The sequence below is a fragment of the Danio rerio genome, chromosome 17, assembly GCF_052040795.2.
Source record: "Danio rerio strain M-AB ecotype USA chromosome 17, GRCz13ab, whole genome shotgun sequence".
Taxonomy (NCBI): Eukaryota; Metazoa; Chordata; class Actinopteri; order Cypriniformes; family Danionidae; genus Danio; species Danio rerio.
The window spans coordinates 22,400,801-22,421,911 of record NC_141037.1 but is presented as its reverse complement, the minus strand read 5'-3'; the positions used below and the strand labels follow the sequence as shown (position 1 = coordinate 22,421,911).

Below are 21,111 nucleotides of genomic sequence, written 5' to 3'. Positions count from 1 at the left end.
CCACAGGCCATGCAGTTTCTGGAATATGGAATTTCAGAAGTACTATTCCAGACATTAAAAGTGGAATAGTAAAAAGCTGTAGTTCTTTTGTCCAAGTCATGGAATGTCAGATTTTTTCTTTGTTACTTTAAATTTTAGTTTCAATTTCTCAAAATTTAATATCAGAATCAGTTTTATTGCCAAGTGTGCTTCACACACACAAGGAATTTGTTTTGGCTACAGAAGCTCCCAGTGTACATAAAGTGATAAGTGACAACAAAAAATAAATATGAGAAAAAAAAATAAAACATGATAAACATTAAACAGAGATGCAGTTAGTCCAGAAATCTGGATGTTGAGTTTTATGTACAGATTTGTTATAAATATACAGGTCATAAGGTGCTGTGTACAAATGCGAATGTAGAAAGTATTGCATTGTATGTTGATGTAAGGTGCTGTGTACAAGTGCGTATGAGAAAGTATTGCACATATTTATTGCACAGTAGGGGAATAGTTAACTGTTCATGAGATAGCTGGTCTGAGGAAAGAAACTTTTCTTGTGTCTGGTTGTTTTTGTGCTTGGTGCTCTGAAGCGCTTAAAGTGTAGGAAAGGTAGTGCCAGTGATTTGTTCAGCAGTCCGGACTATTGGTTGTTATATTTCTATGCTATATGTTTTACTGCATTGATTTCAGCAGTGACAATTAAACCACACTGAACTGAACTTCAACTTCAAACTAGACTTACACAGTTTCAATTTATTAGAACTTCTATGTTAAGCTGCAGTGACACAATCTACTTTGTAAAAGCGCTATAGAAATGATGGATTGAATTGCTTTTTATACCATCAAGCTATCAAATATGAGAGAACCCTTCACACCACACAAACTGTAAATACCTCAGATTTCTTTCATAATAATGATTGATAATAATCATCCATTGTTAATCTTACAGTGGCTATTAGAGTTCTACAAAATGATAATCAAGCTTACATCATTTTGAAATCATGCAACGCACAACAGTGGCCTGTTTTTCTGTTCATTATAACACTAAACTCAGATTTATAGTCAGTGAAAGTCAGAGAGTTTTAAGTGAGATACTAAGTTTATAACATTACAAAAATTGTATTTTAGGATGCTGATCTTCATTAAAAAAAAACCTAAAAAGAATCAGTTTCCACATATAAAAAATACAGCAGCACAAACAAAGCACCAAATCATAATGTAATCTATATTATATCATTATATTATCATGTTGTAATTAGCAGTATGAAATTATTTATAAATTACAATTATACAATTATCATTCAGAAGGCCAGCATTCAAACTTGTTAAATAATTACTTTATTTAGCTTTAATTGACATTTTTAGGAGATAAAAAACACAGACGTTTCAGCACAATGCCTTCCTAAGTGCTTTTCACTCCACCCTCTTATTCCACAGTCAATCACATTAGGTCATTAGTTAGACGACTACTCAATAGTTAAAAACAAGCACATATTAATTTCAATATAGCTAACATAAGGAATATTTCCTCCACCTGTAAATTCATAATCCCCATTGTACAGGAAAATAAAATTTGAATTATTATCATTCACTTATTTATATCCTCATCAACTGATACAATAAAATTCAGACAGTCCAAAACATTAAAAATGCGTGTAGATAATGTTGTAGATAAATGATACAATATTAAAGAAACACTAAAAGAACACTCCCTTATTTATTCCTTATGATGTAAGTGATTTTAGTTTATGAATTCAGAACACTTCTTTTTGTAACAATTTTTACTATAGTTTTTATTTTATTATACAATTATCGCAAATTATCCTGATTGACAACATCACAGTTTTTTGTTTGAACTAAAGAAAGCCACAACTCAGTGCTGATGTTTCAGAAATAGACAAGCACTGGATTAAAGTGAACTGATGTAATTACCAAGCAAGTCTAACACTTAAGACTACGACTTATGTAAGGCTGTATTTGAGCCATTCCGATGAAGGAATGATTGTGTTTCTCTTCCTCTGTGTTCGCAGGAACGCCTCCAGACGCCCTGATTTTAGAGTCACCCTTTACAAACATCAGAGAGGAAGCCAAGAGCCATCCCTTCTCCATGGTCAGAATACCAGTCCCCTTTCACACTCCCTTCATCACGCATTACAGAAACACATCTGACCTTGAGCATTCATATGTGTCATTGTGAACAGGTTTACAGATATTTACCGGGATTTGACTGGTTCTTCCTGGATGCTATAAGTGCAAACGACATCCGATTTGCCAGTGATGAGAAGTAGGTTCTTTTGGTCTTATATTTCATCTATTACTATGTAAGTTTGCATTAAGGGATTGTTTGTTTGCTCTGTGTGTCCACCTGTGCAGTCAGTGTTAGTGTTTATGCAGCACAGTGTTCACACAGCTGTTGAAATGATCATCTGTGGTGTTTTCACATGCTGGAGGAGATTCATCTTCCTCTGAGAGCTTGTTGTGGAAACAGACATTGTGTGCATATATAAATGTCTTCAGTATTTAGATTGATGCGAGCATTGTTTTTCAAGTCACAGATGGAGTTATCACAAAATTCATTACATTACCTCCAGATGAGTACTTGATGATGATTTTTTTGTCTATTCAATTAGCATGTAATGTAATCTGTTTGAGATTAAACAGCCTCTGCAAAGTTTGCCAAGTACGATGCGATCCTGGATTAATATCTGTAATTCTGGAGCATAATTTTTGCATAAACATGCATATTCTCTACTCCTGAACCCAACCATAACTGTAAATGATTCCCAAAATCGAGGGGAATAATAGTTGGAAAACACACATAGAACTATGTAAACCTAACCGTAAGCCTAAACTGAACATTAAGAGTAAACCTATCCCTTAATTCTGATTGGCTGATCAGATCTAGAACATTTTAGGACCATGTCCTACTTGGTGAAATTAGGTTGGCAGCAAAGTTACAACACTGCAGTTTTAATGTAAAAGGAGGTTTTTTTTTGTTTTATAAATTCATATTTTAAGGCCAACAACAAATGACTACCTAAGCCTAAATTAAAATTTTCCTGGGTTTTTGACCTCATGAATTGTAAAATTTTCATAAATCCCACCCATGATTATGATGTTTTCTTGAAAATTCACTAGGTGGTTGACTAATTCGAATATATTGGGTAATACTAGCCAATGAGAGCACATTGTATATTTTTGAGGGAGAGGCTTTATAGAACAAGGAAGTCAACAGAGCATTTTAGGAGAATTGAAACAATGGTGTAGAATTGAAAAGATTGTTCACCCAGAAATTTAAATTCTGCCATCAATTACTCACCATTGACATGTTCCAAACCAGTTAGATTTTTTTTGTTCTGTTAAACACAAAAAAAGATATTTTGAAGAAAAACTGCAAAAAAATGTTAACTCAAAGGCAACTTGCTGCAAAGCTTTTTTGAGTTGACTCAACTTTCAACCCAAGTATTGCACGTTTTGCTCCTTCCCATGAAGGGTTTAAGGGTGTCCCGATTCTCTTTAGCTTGGAAGGCGTAGGGCTAAGGGGAAGGGGTAAAAATAGCCCTTCAAATGAAGATTTTCCAGGATGACAATCAAAACCAAGGGGTAAGAAATTTTCCCAAAATACACCAGCCACAACGGCAGGGTAGCTGTACCCAGAAGTAAGGAGATCCATAAATTAGTTTTTTTTTTTTGTCATTATTACGAATTTTTACAACAAACCAGCATGTTTTAAAATATTCATGACCATGTTCATGTTTTACCGTCATGCTTTAAAAAAAAGAAAACGCTAAAATAAAAACCGCTAAATTGCGTTATCTATAATCCCTAATAAAAACTGTACAGCAGTCTGACAACATTCTGACACTCAATTACACTCAAATACCCTGTCAGTAAAGTTTAGAGGCTGGAAATGAGCTTTTTACAGTGTCTGCTATAATGTAAATGTTGTTTTTGGTGTGTTTACATTGATGAATATAGCCACTGTGTAAATGTGCAGTAAAGTTATGATCTTATTGCAACATTATATCATTATGATAACATAAAAAAATGGCTTCAGTTATTTCTAGAAGATAAATACCAAAAATTAACACAACTGGAATAACTACAGCAGTCACAATTGTTTAATCTCAAATGCAGCATGAGATCGCGATGACATATGCATGTGCTGTAGTGCTGTCCCATTTCTTAGGGGTAACTTTTAAAGCCCTTCCCTTTCACACTCGGTTTTGAGGGCCTAGGGGTACGGGTACGAAAATAGAATTGGGATTGAGTCTAAGTAAACTCAAAAATGTCCTGAAGCTGGTTGCTGTAAAATTTTAAGCCTAGTCAACTTTTTTTTTATAGTGTGGAAACCTGTAACCATTGACTTTCATATTTAATTTTACTTTTATGGATGTCAATGGCTGCTGGTTTTCAGCTGTTTTTCAAAATGTCATCTTTTAGGTACAGCAGAAAAAAAAAAAACATTTGGAACCACTTAAGTGTGAGTAAATTGAGTAAATTTTCATTTTCGGGTCAAACTTATTCCTTTAAAGTAAATTGTCTCAAAAATAAATAGATGAACGAAGCATGAACAGGTCACACCATACAAACAATTAAGCCTTTAAATAGCTTCCTCTTTAAAGAAAATCAAATTGTGGGTGTGTGTGTCAAATTGTGTTTAAAACTGTCAGAACCTGAAGGTCCTGTTTTTGTTTTGTCGTAGTGTGAACCACATCTCATGTCCAGTTCTGATCCTGCATGCCGAAGACGACACAGTTGTGCCCTTCCAGCTAGGGAAGAAGGTAAACATTGATCACACAATGATGAAGCTCGTTCCAAACTGAAACAATTATTTTTAGTCTCTAAATTCTGATTGCATGAGGTATATTCAGAATAAATTGTCCATATTAAAACCAGATTGCTGCTGTTTTTAAGAGCATTTGACAAGTCTGTATTTTTATAATAATATTATTATATTTACTTTTATATGCTCGTTATGTTCTTGTTATAAAACGCATAAATAAAACTCTCTTATCTTGTCATCAATAACGTGTTATTTGCTGATTCTTGTGTATTAAATCTGTCCACTCACAGCTGTATGATTTGGCGGCTCAGAGTAAAAGTCTGAATGGTCATAAGGTCCAGTTCATCCCATTCTCCAGTTCTCTGGGCTACAGACACAAGTTCATCTACAAGAGCCCACAGCTACCAAATATACTGAGGTGAGAACGCTTCACAATCTGCTGAAGTCTCTGCTCTCCCTGCTGACAAAACATTTTCACTACACTCATCTTTCTGGAGCATTGGTTGCAAATACAGGCTATATTTAGGATTGTGCCAGGCGGTGTAGTTTTTATATTCTGACCCTAACCAACAGTCAGGGAGAAACTGAAGTCACTGTCTGTCTCTATTTCATTTTTGATTTGGTTTGTACTGCTACTAATCCAACAACCCTATCTCAAGTAGGAACGTATAACACAACTGATTTCAATAATATTTAAACCAGTAAATCAAGTAATCTAATAAATTTGGACAAGTTTGCTGGTTTTGTAACCAGTTAATCTAGTAGTCCAGTAAACCTCCTGAAGATGTCTGTAACAGATTCATACAGCAATGAAACACTGCCATCTTTAATTGAATATTGATGAATAAGGGACTAAGTAGAAGGAAAATGAATGAATGAGTATAATAAATGTTGTGTTTAACAGAATAAAGCAACTTATAAAGATTTAAAACAAGTAAAGGCTGAGTAAATGATGTTTATTTTGGGGTGAACTATCCCTTTAAGATGTTTTGTGACGTTTGTCCAGGTCATCCAGATCAACATTAGTATTTCTAGAGCTGTGGAAAACACTGTTGATGAACCCAAGCTGTTTCTCTGAGAGATGTAATGTGTTGCTGTTGTCTTTGTGTCTCAGTGATTTTCTAAGAGCTCCTCATCCCCACGGTTAGTCCAGATCTCCTCTTTCCCGTGTCCCTGCGCATGAACTCAAGACACTCCGGCTCTTTCGCATTTGGTTGTTCACTTAAACCCTACCGAGGAAGGAAGTGCTCATGTTTTGAGAGCGTGACAGGATGATTTGACTCTCCTCCTCCTCCTCTGTTGTCATTGTGAATCTGAAGCGGCAGCTGGAGCACAAAGTATGCAAAATAATATGCAAATACGCACTGAAATAATGCTTTAGTCAGCAGAATGAAGTTTTAACGACTGCAGAAATTAAGGTCAAAGGGACGAAACGGGACACTGATGTCACAACTCGCTGACTGCCGTTCACTCTTTTTTTTAAATGAGCGTATTTAATAACAATAAGATCGACATTATCATGGACCTGAAAATCCACTCAATGTGAACAGCGAGTTATTTTTAGGTTCAACTTGAAATCTTTCAAATAAAATGTCTTTTTCTGTTTGTATTTTTCTTCCCTTTTCTGGTTTGTAATGGAGGATTTTGTGCTGCATTGGCATTAAAGCTCTGAGGTTGTTTTTATGGGATGTTCTTGTGTGTGTTATGTGTATGCTGTTGTGTTTGGTTGCTCCATATGCAACCCAGCTGCGATCACAACTGAATGAGCTTTTGAAATCCATTACTATTGCTTTCATGCATTTTGTTGATTGATGCTTGTTTGCATGTCTGTTACAGGGCAACTGAATGTTGCACAATCAAAAGAGAACAAGAGTGTGTTCAAAATCTCTCCTTTTTTGTTGTTTATGTGGGTTAAATATATATTTTTCAGTCTTTAAATTCACTTTGCACATTCCAAAATAATAAATGAATACAATTATTTACTTGCTAACACAATATGTTGAATACACAGATCAAAGCCTCAGTGAAAATATTGAAATCATTTCTTTTTTAATATTACATTAAGTTCTGTGCTCTTTTCATTTTAGGACCCAGCTTCTCTATTTGTTTAAAATGTGTTTTTTTTATGGTTTTTTGAGTCTATTTTGATATACACAGTGCTCAGCATATATGAGTACAGCCCTCACAAATCTGTATTTTAAATTGATATTTTCTATAGGATGCTTATATCTGTGCATATACATTACATCAGCACTGAAGCCAAATTTGGAGCTAATCTAGCTAAATAACTTACGATAACAGTCCAAAAATGAGTAGCCCAAGTTTATGTTTTAGGGGAAGTATATTAAATAAAAATCAAGATTTTTTTTTTGAAAAACATAGTTGAAATCTTGTAGTTTTTTTAAAATGTATTCTTTATGTTTCTAAAGATATTCTGTGAAATCCGTTTAATAAATGTTTTGTTTAAATGCACCAAATTATATTACCTTAATTCACAGAGAAATTGTTAAAAATATTAATATTCAAAATGGGGTGTGCTCAATTATGCTGAGCACTTTATTTATGTTATGTATTATGTTTCATAGCTGAGTTTACTTCAGTTTTTAGCAGTGTTGTGGGTAACGCATTACAAGTAGCGCGAGTCACGTAATAATATTATTTTTTTAAGAAACAAGTAACACATTACTTTTAAAAATTAGGTAATAATATTTGAGTTAAAGGAAATGTTTGATAATCTTGCTGTTAAAAATGAATTTATATAATCAATGGTAAAGCAGAGACTTAAAGTGTGATCTCAGTCGCTTTATAAATGGATAGAATTAGATGAAAATATTGGATGTCTTTGGCTTTGGAAAGATGACTGTAATTTAAAAGTCAATGTAATGTTATTTTTATTATTATTATTAATATTATTATTATTATATGCGCACACACTTTGGTCAATTTAAATGTATTTTTTATAGTATAGTATTTTATTTTAAATGTAATTTCTGTTTAACAAATGTTGGAGTGGAAAAGCACATTCTGAAATATTATGTAAGTTAATATTCTGTATTGTTTGCTGGGTTTTATAATATAATTAAAATCAATGAATACAAAGTTGAAAAAAAAAATATTTAAGTTACTTTTTAAAAAAATGTAACGTGAGTTACTTTTTAATTTGGTTAATTCACTTAAAAAATAAACTGCTGGATTATATAAATGAAAACTGATTTTACCTCACTAATGAGATGAAATGTGTAAAAGCAGCAAACACTTGCTTTAAACTTTCATTAATCTATATATACGGCATAGAGCTCTGCAGTCAGGAAGTTCCCTAAAGATAACATTATCCTACATTCATTTTTTATGTGTTTTATTAAGCTAAATAAAGGTTATACAGTGTGATGTTAATTGCAGAGCTCATCTATATAAAAAAGGAAGGAAAAACCCCTGCTAAAAGAGATCAACCCTCAGCTAGGTCAGAAAAGTAACGCAAAAGTAACTTAAGGCATTACTTACCATAAAAAGTAACTAGTTACTCAATATTGTAATGCATTACTTTCAAAAGTAACTTTCCCCAACACTAGTATTTAGTGCATTTGTTTCTTCAGAAATAATCCCAAGATGCCAATTGATTTATTTAAATTGTATATTCAAAGCATTTGTGCTGTTTATTTTTGAGCACACTGTCATACTTTTTTCAGAAAGTGTAAAAAAAATCACTTGGTTGAAATAAATAGAAATGTTTTTAACTTTACTGTTACTTTTGATCAGTTTAATGCATCCTTGATAAATAAAATTATTTCTTCCTCGTTTAGTTTTTTTAATGCCAAAAAGAAAATAAACTCGGCCCAAACTTTTGAATGGAAACATTTGAAAAAAATTGGAATCGTGTAATTTCTAAATGACCCAAAATGTATAGTTGAAGTCAGAATTATTAGCCCCCCTGAATTTTTAGCACCCCTGAATTATTCGCACCCGTTTATTTTTTCCCCCAATTTCTGTTTAAGGTAGAGAAGATTTTTTCAGCACATTTCTAAACATAATAGTTTTAATAACTCATCTCTAATCACTGATTTATTTTATATTTGCCATGATGACAGTAAATATTATTTTACTGGATATTTTTTGAGACAATTCTATACAGCTTCAGTGACATTTAAAGGCTTAATTAGGTTAACTAGACGCAGGTTAGGGTAATTAGGCAAGTCAGTGTATAATGATGGTTTGTTCTGTAGACTGTCGGGAAAACATATAGCTTAAAGAGGCTAATAATTTTGTCCTTAAAATGGTTTTTAAAAACTGCTTTTATTGTGACTGAAATAAAACAACTAAGACTTTTTCCAGAAGAAAAAATATTATCAGACATACTGTGAAAATTTCCTTGCTCTGTAAAACATCATTTGGGAAATATTAAAAAAAGAAAAAAATGTTTAAAGGGGGGCTAATAATTCTGAATTCAACTGTACTTTAAGTGTATATCTTCCAATGGTTTTAATTGAATTCCCAATATCTAAATATATTGTAAAAGCTTTTTAACATGCACAGTTTTGAAGATTTACATTAAATGTGGGCAATACTCAACACTGAGATTCAAACATTAAGCAATAAAGGCTCATCTTTGTTTTGCTCTGACATCTTTTCTTGTATATATGATGAATATGTTTCCTTCACATTGTGCACTGACCATCTGATAATGATTCATCTGCAAATGAGTATCTCAGACTGTAATGCAGGCCGTTTGAGCAGATCTGCTGTATTGTTGCTGTGTGTCTGGTTGTTTTTTGAGCTGATAATGATAGCGAGGTTATGTGTGCATGCAAGCTTCAATCGTAGATCTAGACTGCCTCTGTTTGTACACCACCGATGTTATTCTCACAAATAGTATCACAATGTTTTTCTTCATTGTTTGATTTTCCTCTGCCGGTGTGTTAGATGTGAGATCATGATGGTCTGATGCAGTGGAAAAAAAAAACACCAAAATATCTTAGCTTGCGAAGGACTGTGTAGAATTGATGTAGAAATGATCATGTTTAGAGAGTTTATTAGATCTAGAAGTGCAATAATCTAAAGCTGAAGGACAATATGTAAGACCAAAAAAACACATGCATATATATTTAAAAATGACGAATTCATTTGTACTAGAATGTAAAAATGGACCACAGTATATTTGGATGTCACTGCTCTGAACACAGATTTGATTCTGCCGTCTTTGTTGATGTTGACCAAACTTTGCATATTTGAATTCAACATTTCGTATATTTAATTACTTTTTTGTTTACTTTGTAATGAAAATTGAAATACTGCCCAGTTATTTCAGCAGCAACTGTTACTTTTTGCGGACGATATCATGAGTGGTTTACAATGTTTGTTTTCTTCTAAGCTGCTAAATCTTACTGGACACATGCACACCTGTTAGTACAGTATGTTTGTTTGTAAACAATAAAGGACTGAAAAAAAAGCTTTCTGGTGGCCATCATTTATTTACAGTGCTGTTACAGTTTTTTTTTTAAACAATCACTGTGACATTTTCTTTCAATACATTTATACATTTAATAACTAGTGTTATATTTACAGAGTTTTACTTTGTTGCTTCTATTGCATTGCATTCATTAAAATGTAACAAAAAATATTTGGTTTAGATTTTTTTGGTAAACAGACTAAATGTAAATTGGTTAAATGGGTAGAATTTGTTATTTAAAATCAGGGTGTTCCCCCAAATGCTGCTTTTGTAACTCTTCTGAAATTAAAACATTGCTGGTGTCTAAAAATGATGTAACAAAGCTTAATATAACAAGCATTTGTTTATCTGATAGACATTTTTTCTGAAAAAGACAAGAAAATGCTGTAAAGGACTATTGTTTGGCATTTGGAAGAATAGAATAAAACATTTACTAACATTTTTCTCTGAAAAAAAAACCTTCCAAATGTGGGTGCTGTTATACAGATTTTTTCAGAACACTAAAGCATTTTAATAATAATAATAAAGCATCTAATTTATTTTGTTTTTGCTATGATGAAAATACATAGTTTCTATGCATAATAATATTTAAAAGTCTAAATGATGCCTTTAAAGACATGACGAGATTTTTCGTTTAATGTAAGGTCTTATAGTCGTCTTATTTTTACATTATAATTATTATTATATTTGATATATTATAGCCTATATGTAATTTCAACTTTATTAGTCATAATTTCCACTTTTAATCTTGTCATTTCATAGGCTGTCAATCTACTTTTTAAAGTATGTTTTTTTTCGCCCTCATCTGCTGGAATTATTAACGTGAGGGTGTCTATTAATTAATTTACGAAATCCCAAATGCAGTAGATAAAATCTCTGATGATGCTAGGCAAACGTGTCATGTAACACTTCTATTTCGTGTTTTGACGATATATGGTTTGGAATCAAACAAACTGGCTTAAAGGTGGTCAAACAAACGCAAGTGCAGGTTGAAGACAGGAGCAAGTGATTTAAATCATGTTCTATATAAAAGCACCTGCATGCGAAACGGCTTCTAGTTCCCACAGGAACAACAGAAAACTACCTCACCTCAGGTAAATAAACCTGCGTATCTCGTCATGAAGTTACAATGTAACCTGTTCACCTAATGTTTCATTCACTGATTTTTTATTTTTTTTTTTGCCTTAGTCCCTTTATTAATCCGGGGTCGACACAGTGGAATGAACCGCCAACTTATCCACCATATGTTTCACATAGCGCATGACCATCCAGCAGCAACCCATCACTGGTAAACATCCATAAACACACGTACACTACGGACAATTTAGGCTACCCAATTCACCTATAGCACATGTCTTCTAGCGAAACGCCAACTGACCCAGCCGAGGATCGAACCAGCAACCTTCTTGCTGTGAGGCAAACGTGCTACCCACTGTGCAGCCACCTAATGTTTACGATCAAAATATTTATATTATTTGCTAATTGATAACCTCATGTGGAACTGAATCTGTCTCAATTCGGAGTCTGCTAGTCCACCGGAGGTCACTTTTTGAAAGCAGAATATCTTCAGCATTGCTTTTCAGATACATATTTATAAAATGTTAACATAAAAACAAATGTCTAGAAATCCTCTAAAAGTAGCCTATCCTTGTAGTTTCTTCATAGCGTTGAATAACAGCAGACCGCGACTCCTGTTGTCAGAATAAGTCAATGAGCAGACATTTTATTTTCACTTTTTTTTTATTATTTGTGTTAACGGTACATTTCATACAGTACTTGTGTAAAACAGCTGAAGGCTTCAGTGCTTGTGAATATTCGAAGGTTACATTCATAAACACATTCAGAACACCTGAAAAGCTGTTGAAAGTTAAAGGTTGCTTTATGGTTGCTTTTGTGTTCTATCAAACCTACAGGCACAGTATTTGGTAATACAAGGTGAAAAAGAGCACGACCTGACCTGACATCAGAGTCAACACTGAAAAATATCTCATTTAAAGCAAATGACACACATGATGGATTCCCTTGAGTTTACGTCAGGCAGCTGCCATGTATATTTCTCATATTCTTATTAAATATTTACAAAGGAAAGTGATGGTAATATTGCACACAAATGCAAGGCACCCTTCAACCTGCTTCGGAAAAGCCTGAATAAAAAGATCATTTGGACATTGAAAAACCACATCATCACATGCATTCTGGAGTCATTAAATGAATGCGGTTTTAATGAGCACTTCTGAGGTCATCTTTACTGACTGATTATATAATGTATTTATATTACTGGAGTTCCTAAATCACCCGCAAAACATCAGTCAAAACAAACAATAACCTCAAAAATGATCCAGGGAATGCTTGAAAAGTGACACTAGGCTATATGCCATAAATATGCATAAACATATTGCTTAAATAAGTTTGTAAACTGAAGCTGGACTATGCTGTCTGAACAGCTTCAATAGAGTAGTCTCAGATAAACAGCTAATTAAATATGCAGTAATGGTAACAAAGACAATCGATTACGGAGATGTGAATAACAGTGATTTGAAATATATTAGGTGCACATGGAGTTAGTTTTCTGTGTGTGATGAGATTCAAAGTGACAGAGCTGGACTCAGGAATTCAGGGAAGGTTTTATTCGCGTGGTTCATTTGGTGGTGGGATCTTGACGTCAGACGGCTCGACACCCCAGATCTCCCGCGCATATTCAGCGATCGTACGGTCACTAGAGAACTTTCCCGATGCTGCAATGTTCCGGATCACCTTTTTGGTCCATTCTTTTGGGTTCTGTGGGGAACAAAATTCTTTATTTCTTATCAAGTTTTTTTTATTTTTTTTGTGAAAAACACATTAGGTTGGAAAGTCACATTACAACATATGTTTAAAAATAGGGGAGAGCGGGGACAAAAGTAACATTTAAAAAACAAACAAAAAAAAACTCATTTTAAAAGACATTGTTTTTTAGCAGAAATATATTTTTGCTGTGGTGACTAACTCACAACAATGGTCTTTCAATATCAGCTGTTATATTGTATCAGTGTAGAACAGAAATGTCCAAACTCGGTCCTGGAGGGCCAGTGTCCTGCAGATTTTAATAATCAGCGAGATAAAGTAACACATGGGTGGGTCAAAAGTAACAACAATAGTTGCTCGATTTACTGGCCTAATCTTGTTTATTTGAAATATATCTGACTATGACCTTGATATTGCTAACTGCAAACATTTTCTCCTTTATTTTTGCAAAAAAAAAGAAAGTATTTTCATTTCACATTTCAGCTACATCAAATGTTTCAAAAGCAATCCAACAATGCAAAATGTTAACATTTACTATAAATTTTGAAAATTTTTATTATTATTGGCAATATGCATTAATCTTATAAAACATACGAGTCAAAACACTGAAAACTAATGTGGAAGTGAAAAATAAGGCATGGCTATTAGCAGTTACTTGGCAGTAACAATGTTACTTACATTCCCACAGGTACTCATTTAAGTGAAGTTTTATTTTAAACTAATTTCGAGAGGAGCTTGTGCTCATGATTGACCCAGCTGGTCCACATTAGCTAATTATGATCCTCCAATCAAAGGATCTCAAATCACTATATATATCCTCATTTCCTTTCTACAACTATCTTCGTCTGGAAGAAACCCCCCTCCTCCCCTTCTTCCTCCTTTATCCAGAATGGGCGGCACGGTGGCCCAGTGACTAGCACTGTTGCCTCACAGCAAGAATACCAATGGCGTTGGGTCCTCGCTGAGCCATCTGGTATTTCTGTGTGGAGTTTGCATGTTCTCCCCGTGTCCGTGTGGGTTTCCCCCGGGTTCTCCAGTTTCCTCCCACCATCCAAATGTGCACTATATTATAAATAAAACAAGCCTAAACCTTTTTTATAATGTCTTACTCTCAGGAAGTTCGCCTTGGCCTCAGCAGCGGGGGAGTTTGAGATAGACCTGAGCTCAATCTCCACTCGCCCTGCAAAAGGGGGGAGCCCTGGGCTCGAGGATCCCTTGAGCTCAGGGCTCTCTCCCGGAACAGCATGCCAAACAAGCTATGTATAAATCATGAGCTAAGTGTAAACTCTTGAAACTTGATTAATTTTTTAAATACTGAAAAACAAGATTTTAAAGTATTTTAAACTTAAGGATGTGTGATTGCACTAAATACCCTGTAGACACGTCAAAAGAGAAACACAACTTTTAATGAGGAAAAAAAAAACTGTAATAATTGACTTTTTGCACATAAAAACAGAAATTCGGGGCCAACCGCAGGACACGGCCCCCGAAATCAGCTGATATTCGGCAGCTCCATCAGGGGTTGCATGTAAATGCACTGTTATAGCCTGGATATTAAAGGTTGTCAGGGCTTTGGGAAAATCACTTGGTTACTTTTGTCTCCACTCTCCCCTACTCTAACTGAAAAATAGCTGTACAAGAAATTTTGCATGTGCATCTATCGATTTCAAAATCAGTAATGCTGTATTTTTTACGGCAAATACATTTGCAACTGACTACAGGCTGCACTGGGTCAAAAGAGCGTTAATGTTCAAGATGTTTTACAATTTCATTTTGAAATAAAATGTAAAATAGACTGCCAATAGCAATAAATAAAACATTTACAAAAAGCTGAGACCCTGGACCACAAATCTGTCATAAGAGTCAATATTGTTGAAATTGAGATTCATACATCATCAGAAAGCTGAATAAATTAGGTGTATGCTTTGTTAGTTGTATCTCAGCCAAATAACCGCTTGTTAAGTGTGACGTCACGTGAAGCGCTTCCGGGTCAAAGCGCTCTATTCAACTGAATGGGGAGACTCATGAAATGGTAATAATAAACGTTTACAAAGCGATTTAAGGCTTTCGAAAATCACGATCACAGTATATATGTCCATGCCTAATATCCAATGGCCAGAAAGTGATTCATTTTTTTATAAATTGTTAAATTTTTGGTATTTGTAATGCAGCAAGCCCAGAGATTGTTGTGTACAGTATGATTTTATATAAAATTAACTTTAATGTGTGATAGGAATAAAATGTGTTCATAAACGAATGATTACTCCACTTAAATGAATGGTGGCTTGGACCCGGAAACAGTATTACATACGTCAAAAACACGTCACCACTTAAAAAGCAGATAGTCATATACTATTTGAAAATCTAAAATGGAGGATGTAAAAAAATATTGAAATATTCAGAAAAATCACCTCTAAATTTTATTCCTAGCAATGCATATTACTAATTAAATTTCAATTTTGATACATTTACAGAAGGACATTTACAAAAATTTGGTAGATGATCGCCATCGACTAACAGTTTATAAAGTGTTAGTTACTATTAGTTATTACTATTAACATAGCTATTTATTTTATATAGTGTAAAACCTCATATTGGTAAAGCACTAAGGGTCTTAACTCACCTTGTAAAGTTCATTAACTTTGTCTTGACAGCTGATATAGGACTCGTAATCTGCAAACACCTTGAACCTTAAAGAGACGAACAGAAGTCAGAAAACTCTTAAAGATGCAAAAATACTCAAAACATTCGAGACGTGCATGTAAATGCATTATTATTAGTAGTAGTAGATTAAAATAATAAAAACAAGTTCAAGTTTTTTTGACAAAAAAATACAAATAAAAAAAAATATATCACAATTCCTGACGAGCCCCCAATAAATGTTACAACCTCTCTGATTATGACTGCTGCTTCCTCTTTAGTGTCAAACAATCAGAAATCATGTGCCTTTTCTTGTGACAGTAAAACCATTCACGTTCCTCTTTGTTATGAGGTGGGCTAGTTTTCAAATGTGTGGTGTGAGAAAGCTTGTGATTTTTCAGGACGTACTGACATAAAAACATTTTTGTGGGTTAACACACATTCATCTGCGAGTACAGCCGCGTGTGCCAACAAAGTCACTACCTGTTCATTTAGGTACAAAACCCAAGCATTCTGACAAACATCCCTTAACGAGCGTTAATGTTACTGGAAGAATTTAAGTTTCAAAATCTATAGCCTTGCTAGCAGTGCAGTACTTGGCAAATAGTAGATATTTTTCTTTTGCAAATTCAACAAACATGTGTGCATATCTCTTTTTGTACTTTCTAAAATGCTGTCTAAGTTTCTGGAACCAATTCATACCAATCCATACCAATTCACCAATTCAGTGGCATGGACATTAAGGTCTGCAAATGACTTTACATACTAAGCATTTTATATGCAAGTAAGTTTTCAAAAAGGCTTTTAAACCATGTCAATTTGGGAAAAATTGTTCCATTGACAGTTTTTAGTGGATAAGATAATTAACCCTTTTGACATGACGTCCAGTTTTTGAACCAAAAAAATGGGACTTTAAACAGTCTATTGCTTTGTGTTGCTGTCTTTACTGCAGATGAAGTTGGTATGTACTTGTCAGTATTTGTCAAATAAAGATTTCAGATGTTTACATGTGTGCTAAACATTTTTTTTATGTCAGATTTATTTTATTTATTTATTTTGTGTGTGTACTAAAGAATAAGTAATAAATAAAACTGGGGGTGTTTACTGTGGTTGTTTACAGTGGACAGCTGATTCACAAACACATTCATATTATTTACATTTTCTATACAGGTATTTTATTCATGAACATAAAACATTTATGTCTCTAATATTCCAATTAAATGGAATAACAATGTTGTATAGGACTCCAACTATGCAAACAAAATCAATACAAAAATTTACATTTGCAAAAATAACACTTCAAGAAGACGGCATTTTAATTCAGTATTATTAGATTATGAATTTATTTGTAATTAAAAGGTAGTACAGATATCAAATTAAATCCACCCAAAAGGTAGCGGCAGGACATAATTCATTCATTCAAATGAAGAAACTGAACAAAACATTAATAGATCAGTAAATAATAAATGATGAAATTGGTTGCATTTATATACATGCTTATGGGAAAATAAATAGATTTAATTAAAAAATTTTACTCATGCTGGAACATTTACATATAACAATTTAATATAAATTTATATTCAGAGCAGCATTAAAGTAAAAATAAATCCATTCATTTTGGATAAAAAAAAGGGAAAAGGTTGCAAACATATGCTTTCCTCGACAACCAATAGCTTATTCCTATTCTTAATAACTTAATAAATCTTTTTCAAACTCAGAAAGCAGTTCAGTATTGAAAGAGAAACATTTAGACACATGCCCAAAACCAAGAATAAATCAGATCAGTGCAATGTTAATATTCTTATTTGTAAATTTCCCTAAGAAGTCTTCATTCATTTAAAGGTAAACTGGAACTAAAATACACTGCGCTGCCGATAGCGGGAGGCGAAGTGACGTCATTGTGAAAAGGGTTTATTACTCTGTGCAGATTATAACCCCAAAAATGTAAATATTAAATAGGTCAATCTCACTAAATGTTTATGTAAATCAGCATAAAATGTACACAAAAATACAGATCAAACAGGACACATTCTAACATACAAAAAAAGCCACTCACCTGTCATGATCCATGAGCATGTTGACAACATCTTTGAAGAGCTCAGGCTCTTTGGGACTGAAGAATCCAGTGCTGATTTGATCCATCACCAGTTTCAGTTCAGGCAGACGCTCATAATATTCCCTGGCATTATATCTGTCACAAACAGAGCCGTTACTGTGGACTAAATGTCACTAAACTATTAAAACAGAGTTCAGTAACTGAAAAAATAAGCTGAAACGAAATAAAACAAATATGTAAAGAATAAAAATCAGCAACAATTACTTTAGTTTATTAGCTAACAGGAAATACATCAGCACAATCAGCAAACTACTGATGCCTGATCTCCTCTCCTCATCCTCCATTAAATGATACATCCTTTACCATCACTCTTATCCTGTAGATATCATTCGCTCTCTCACCCTTTCTTGTCCATGTCCTCCACATCCTGGACTCTCATGCCGAAGATGAACAGGTTTTCTTCTCCAGCTTCCTCTGCCATCTCCACATTAGCGCCGTCCATCGTGCCGATGGTCAGAGCGCCGTTCAGCATGAACTTCATGTTTCCAGTGCCGGAGGCTTCGGTTCCTGCAGTGGAGATCTGCTCAGACAGGTCAGCGGCGGGAACCACTGGGGGAAAAATTGACAAATCACATATTCTATAACAGGTACAGTATGCAGCAGAGATCACAAAAAAGCCACATGACCAATCACAACACACGCGCGCCCGCGCGCACACACCTTGCAGTGTGCAATATTGCCAAAAATGACATCCAGGACCATTTTAGATCATGAAAATGTGGTGTATCTTGGCTGGGTAAAGAACAGTATCTTTACGTTTCAAGGATTGGCTGTTTGCACTGATGTCCCACCTTCATGTGCACACGCTTATGAACTCAGAATCAAAGGCAGAGAGATAAATTCAGAGTATGTCAAGTCACCATCATGGTACAGGCCTCAGATCTGTTTGTGTGTTAACTCACCCTTCTCTGCTAAAGAGACTCTGTAGTTCTCCAGGAAAATGACTTTGAGTCGGTCTCCAACCACCGGATCGTGGTTGACCACTTCTCCCACTGACGTGATCAGCTTTATGATCATCTTGGCCATGTGGTAGCCTGGGGCTGCCTGCATCACGACAGAAATTAAAACAGATTCAGTAAACTCTTTAGACGTCTTCACAATTTGGTTTTGTTGATTTGTTTGGCGCAGACCACTCTGGGTCACAAAGCGTTTACACATTCACACAGGCTTTTTAGAGACATCTATTTGGTTCTATTTATGGTGTTGATTCTGTCTTTGGCAGCCATAAACATATAACAATTGTATAGTGGTGTGGGGGGCGTGGATGATATAAGCAATAAAATGCTATTCTTATACATATGTAAGAAAGGAAACGTCAAATATTTTACAATATAATCAATTTGAGCTGAGAATTGGTCACGCAGAACCTTAGCACAAGTGGAGACGCTATTGTTGTTTTGACCCTTCTTTTCAATTGATTTGCAGTAAAATCAGATCAGTAAAATCCAGGAAAACAAAGCTTGAAGTCCGCTGAGCTGTTTGTTGGAGTTTTGAAAAAGTGTAACCTTTTACATTCTTTTTATGCCCAAGCACAATAACTTTCAAAAATATCAATGATTTTAGAAGAGCCAAAGATATGTTTTAATAAAACAGTGTTTTTTTCTCCAAAATTCCAATAAAGTTTTGTAATATTTTAAGATTACTGGTTGAGAAACACCGTTTTAAAACACATCAATCTACACTTAAATGCAATTATGGCAGTTAATAATAATGATCATTTTAAAAGTATTATTTTTTAATAGAATTAAAAACAATTCACCAACCTTTCCTCCAATCATCACTGTCCTGGGAACAAACTTCTTGTTGGGTTCTTTCTTTATGCCTAAAATGCAGAATTAAAAATTTTAAATCATTCATTCATTTTCCTTAGGCTTAGTCCCTTTATTCATCAGGGGTCACCATAGTGAAATGAACTTATCCAGAATGTTTTACAATGCCAACTTATCCTGCATATGTTTTACAAAACATCCATACACACTTACACATTATGGCCAATTTAGTTTATTTAATTAATCTATAGCGCGTGTCTTTGGACTGTGGGGAAAACTGGAGCACACGGAGGAAACCCACGTCAACATTGGGAGAACATGCAAACTCTACATAGAAATAACCTATGTGTGGGATGGATGGATGGACGGACAGACAGATAGACAGGAATAGAATTACATAATTTCCAGATAAACTAAAAAAAATTAACTTGATGGGAAAACCCAAGAGAGATAGCTATGGAAGTGAGCCATTCAAGACAATCAGTAAAAGAAAAGAAAAAAATTATAATCCATACATGTTGTGTATGTACTGTATAGTCAGTTCCTCTGTCCTCAGGCAGATGGCAGCATTCAGCCATTAATCTCCTCATCTATGCCTACTGTGTGTGCGCGAGTGTGTGTGCGCATGTGTGGTCTTACGGTTATATAGAGTGATGATGTGAAGGCAGTTCAGTAATTGTCTCTTGTACTCATGGATTCTTTTGACCTGGATGTCAAAGATGGACTCTGGATTTATCTTGACATTGTATTCGTTCTCCAGATATGCTGCAAATTTCTGCTTGTTTTCCTAAAATGTACAATAACAACAAAAAAGTTTAACATGAAGTCAAAAATTTCACCATAAATACAAAAAACAAAGACAGTTGTTCATTTTCCTAAAAAAAAGGAATGAAATGTATGTTTAACCTGTTTAACTTTGGCCACGTCCCGAATGAACATTTCATCATTGATGAAGTCCAGCAGTTTTCTAAGCTGGAAAAGATCCGTCAGGAAGTCCTCACCAATTTTCTGAAAGAAAAACAAGTACAAAGCAGTGAGGGACAGAAGAAAAATATACAGTATATATGATTGGAATAAAGGATATTAAAATAAATTATTATAAAATAAGTTAAATAGGTACAATAAATGTGTTTTTAACAACTTAAAATAAAACACATTATTGCATTAGGAAAAAAAAAATAATACAAAAAAACTAAGTTAAATAAAGTGTAAAAATATATATAAATAAATATATATAAAATATAATAAACAAACCAAACCAAAACAAACCAAACGAAAACAAAACACCTATAATTGGTTAAGAAGGTCACCTCAGCGATGATATCTGCCAGGCCGGGGTTGCAGAGCAGCAGCCATCGGCGAGGTGTGATACCATTTGTCTTGTTTTGAAACTTCTCTGGCTCAATGTCACAAAAGTCCTTAAATCTGAAACCAGTTAAAAAATAATATTAATTATAATAATTATCTCCAAGTCCAAAAACCTTCACTGAAAACTAGTGCTAATCACCTGAACAGTACACATACAACTTCAAAACGGTTTGTTTCGAAAGCTTCATTTCATCATTACACTATTGTTGTACAGTGACTGATT

The 21,111-nt window shown here is 34.1% G+C and overlaps 3 protein-coding genes across 4 annotated transcripts in view; 1 reads left to right on the top strand and 2 right to left on the bottom strand.

Moving 5' to 3' along the window:
• The window catches only part of abhd12 (abhydrolase domain containing 12, lysophospholipase), a 107,182-nt gene extending 100,731 nt beyond the window's left edge, over positions 1 to 6,451 (top strand). Inside the window, 5 exon segments of the mRNA NM_001076597.1 lie at positions 2,013 to 2,092; positions 2,184 to 2,266; positions 4,688 to 4,766; positions 5,059 to 5,186; positions 5,883 to 6,451. Coding sequence (NP_001070065.1) covers positions 2,013 to 2,092; positions 2,184 to 2,266; positions 4,688 to 4,766; positions 5,059 to 5,186; positions 5,883 to 5,916 — 404 coding nt within the window. The 3' untranslated portion in view covers positions 5,917 to 6,451.
• Positions 1 to 21,111, bottom strand: part of LOC141378555 (uncharacterized) — an 876,076-nt gene that overhangs the window by 270,221 nt on the left and 584,744 nt on the right. The window lies entirely within an intron of this gene.
• pygb (phosphorylase, glycogen; brain) overlaps positions 11,933 to 21,111 on the bottom strand; it is a 28,557-nt gene continuing 19,378 nt past the window's right edge. Inside the window, exons 12-20 of one of the 2 annotated variants that reach the window (XM_087288818.1) lie at positions 20,831 to 20,945; positions 20,427 to 20,528; positions 20,160 to 20,307; positions 19,515 to 19,573; positions 18,654 to 18,795; positions 18,093 to 18,300; positions 17,692 to 17,826; positions 15,619 to 15,685; positions 11,933 to 12,989 (exon numbers count right to left, since the gene is read on the bottom strand). In XM_087288818.1, the coding sequence (XP_087144944.1) occupies positions 12,837 to 12,989; positions 15,619 to 15,685; positions 17,692 to 17,826; positions 18,093 to 18,300; positions 18,654 to 18,795; positions 19,515 to 19,573; positions 20,160 to 20,307; positions 20,427 to 20,528; positions 20,831 to 20,945 (1,129 nt within the window). In that variant the 3' untranslated portion in view covers positions 11,933 to 12,836. The remainder of the gene's footprint in view (positions 12,990 to 15,618; positions 15,686 to 17,691; positions 17,827 to 18,092; positions 18,301 to 18,653; positions 18,796 to 19,514; positions 19,574 to 20,159; positions 20,308 to 20,426; positions 20,529 to 20,830; positions 20,946 to 21,111) is intronic. The other variant, NM_212809.3, reaches the window with a different exon arrangement.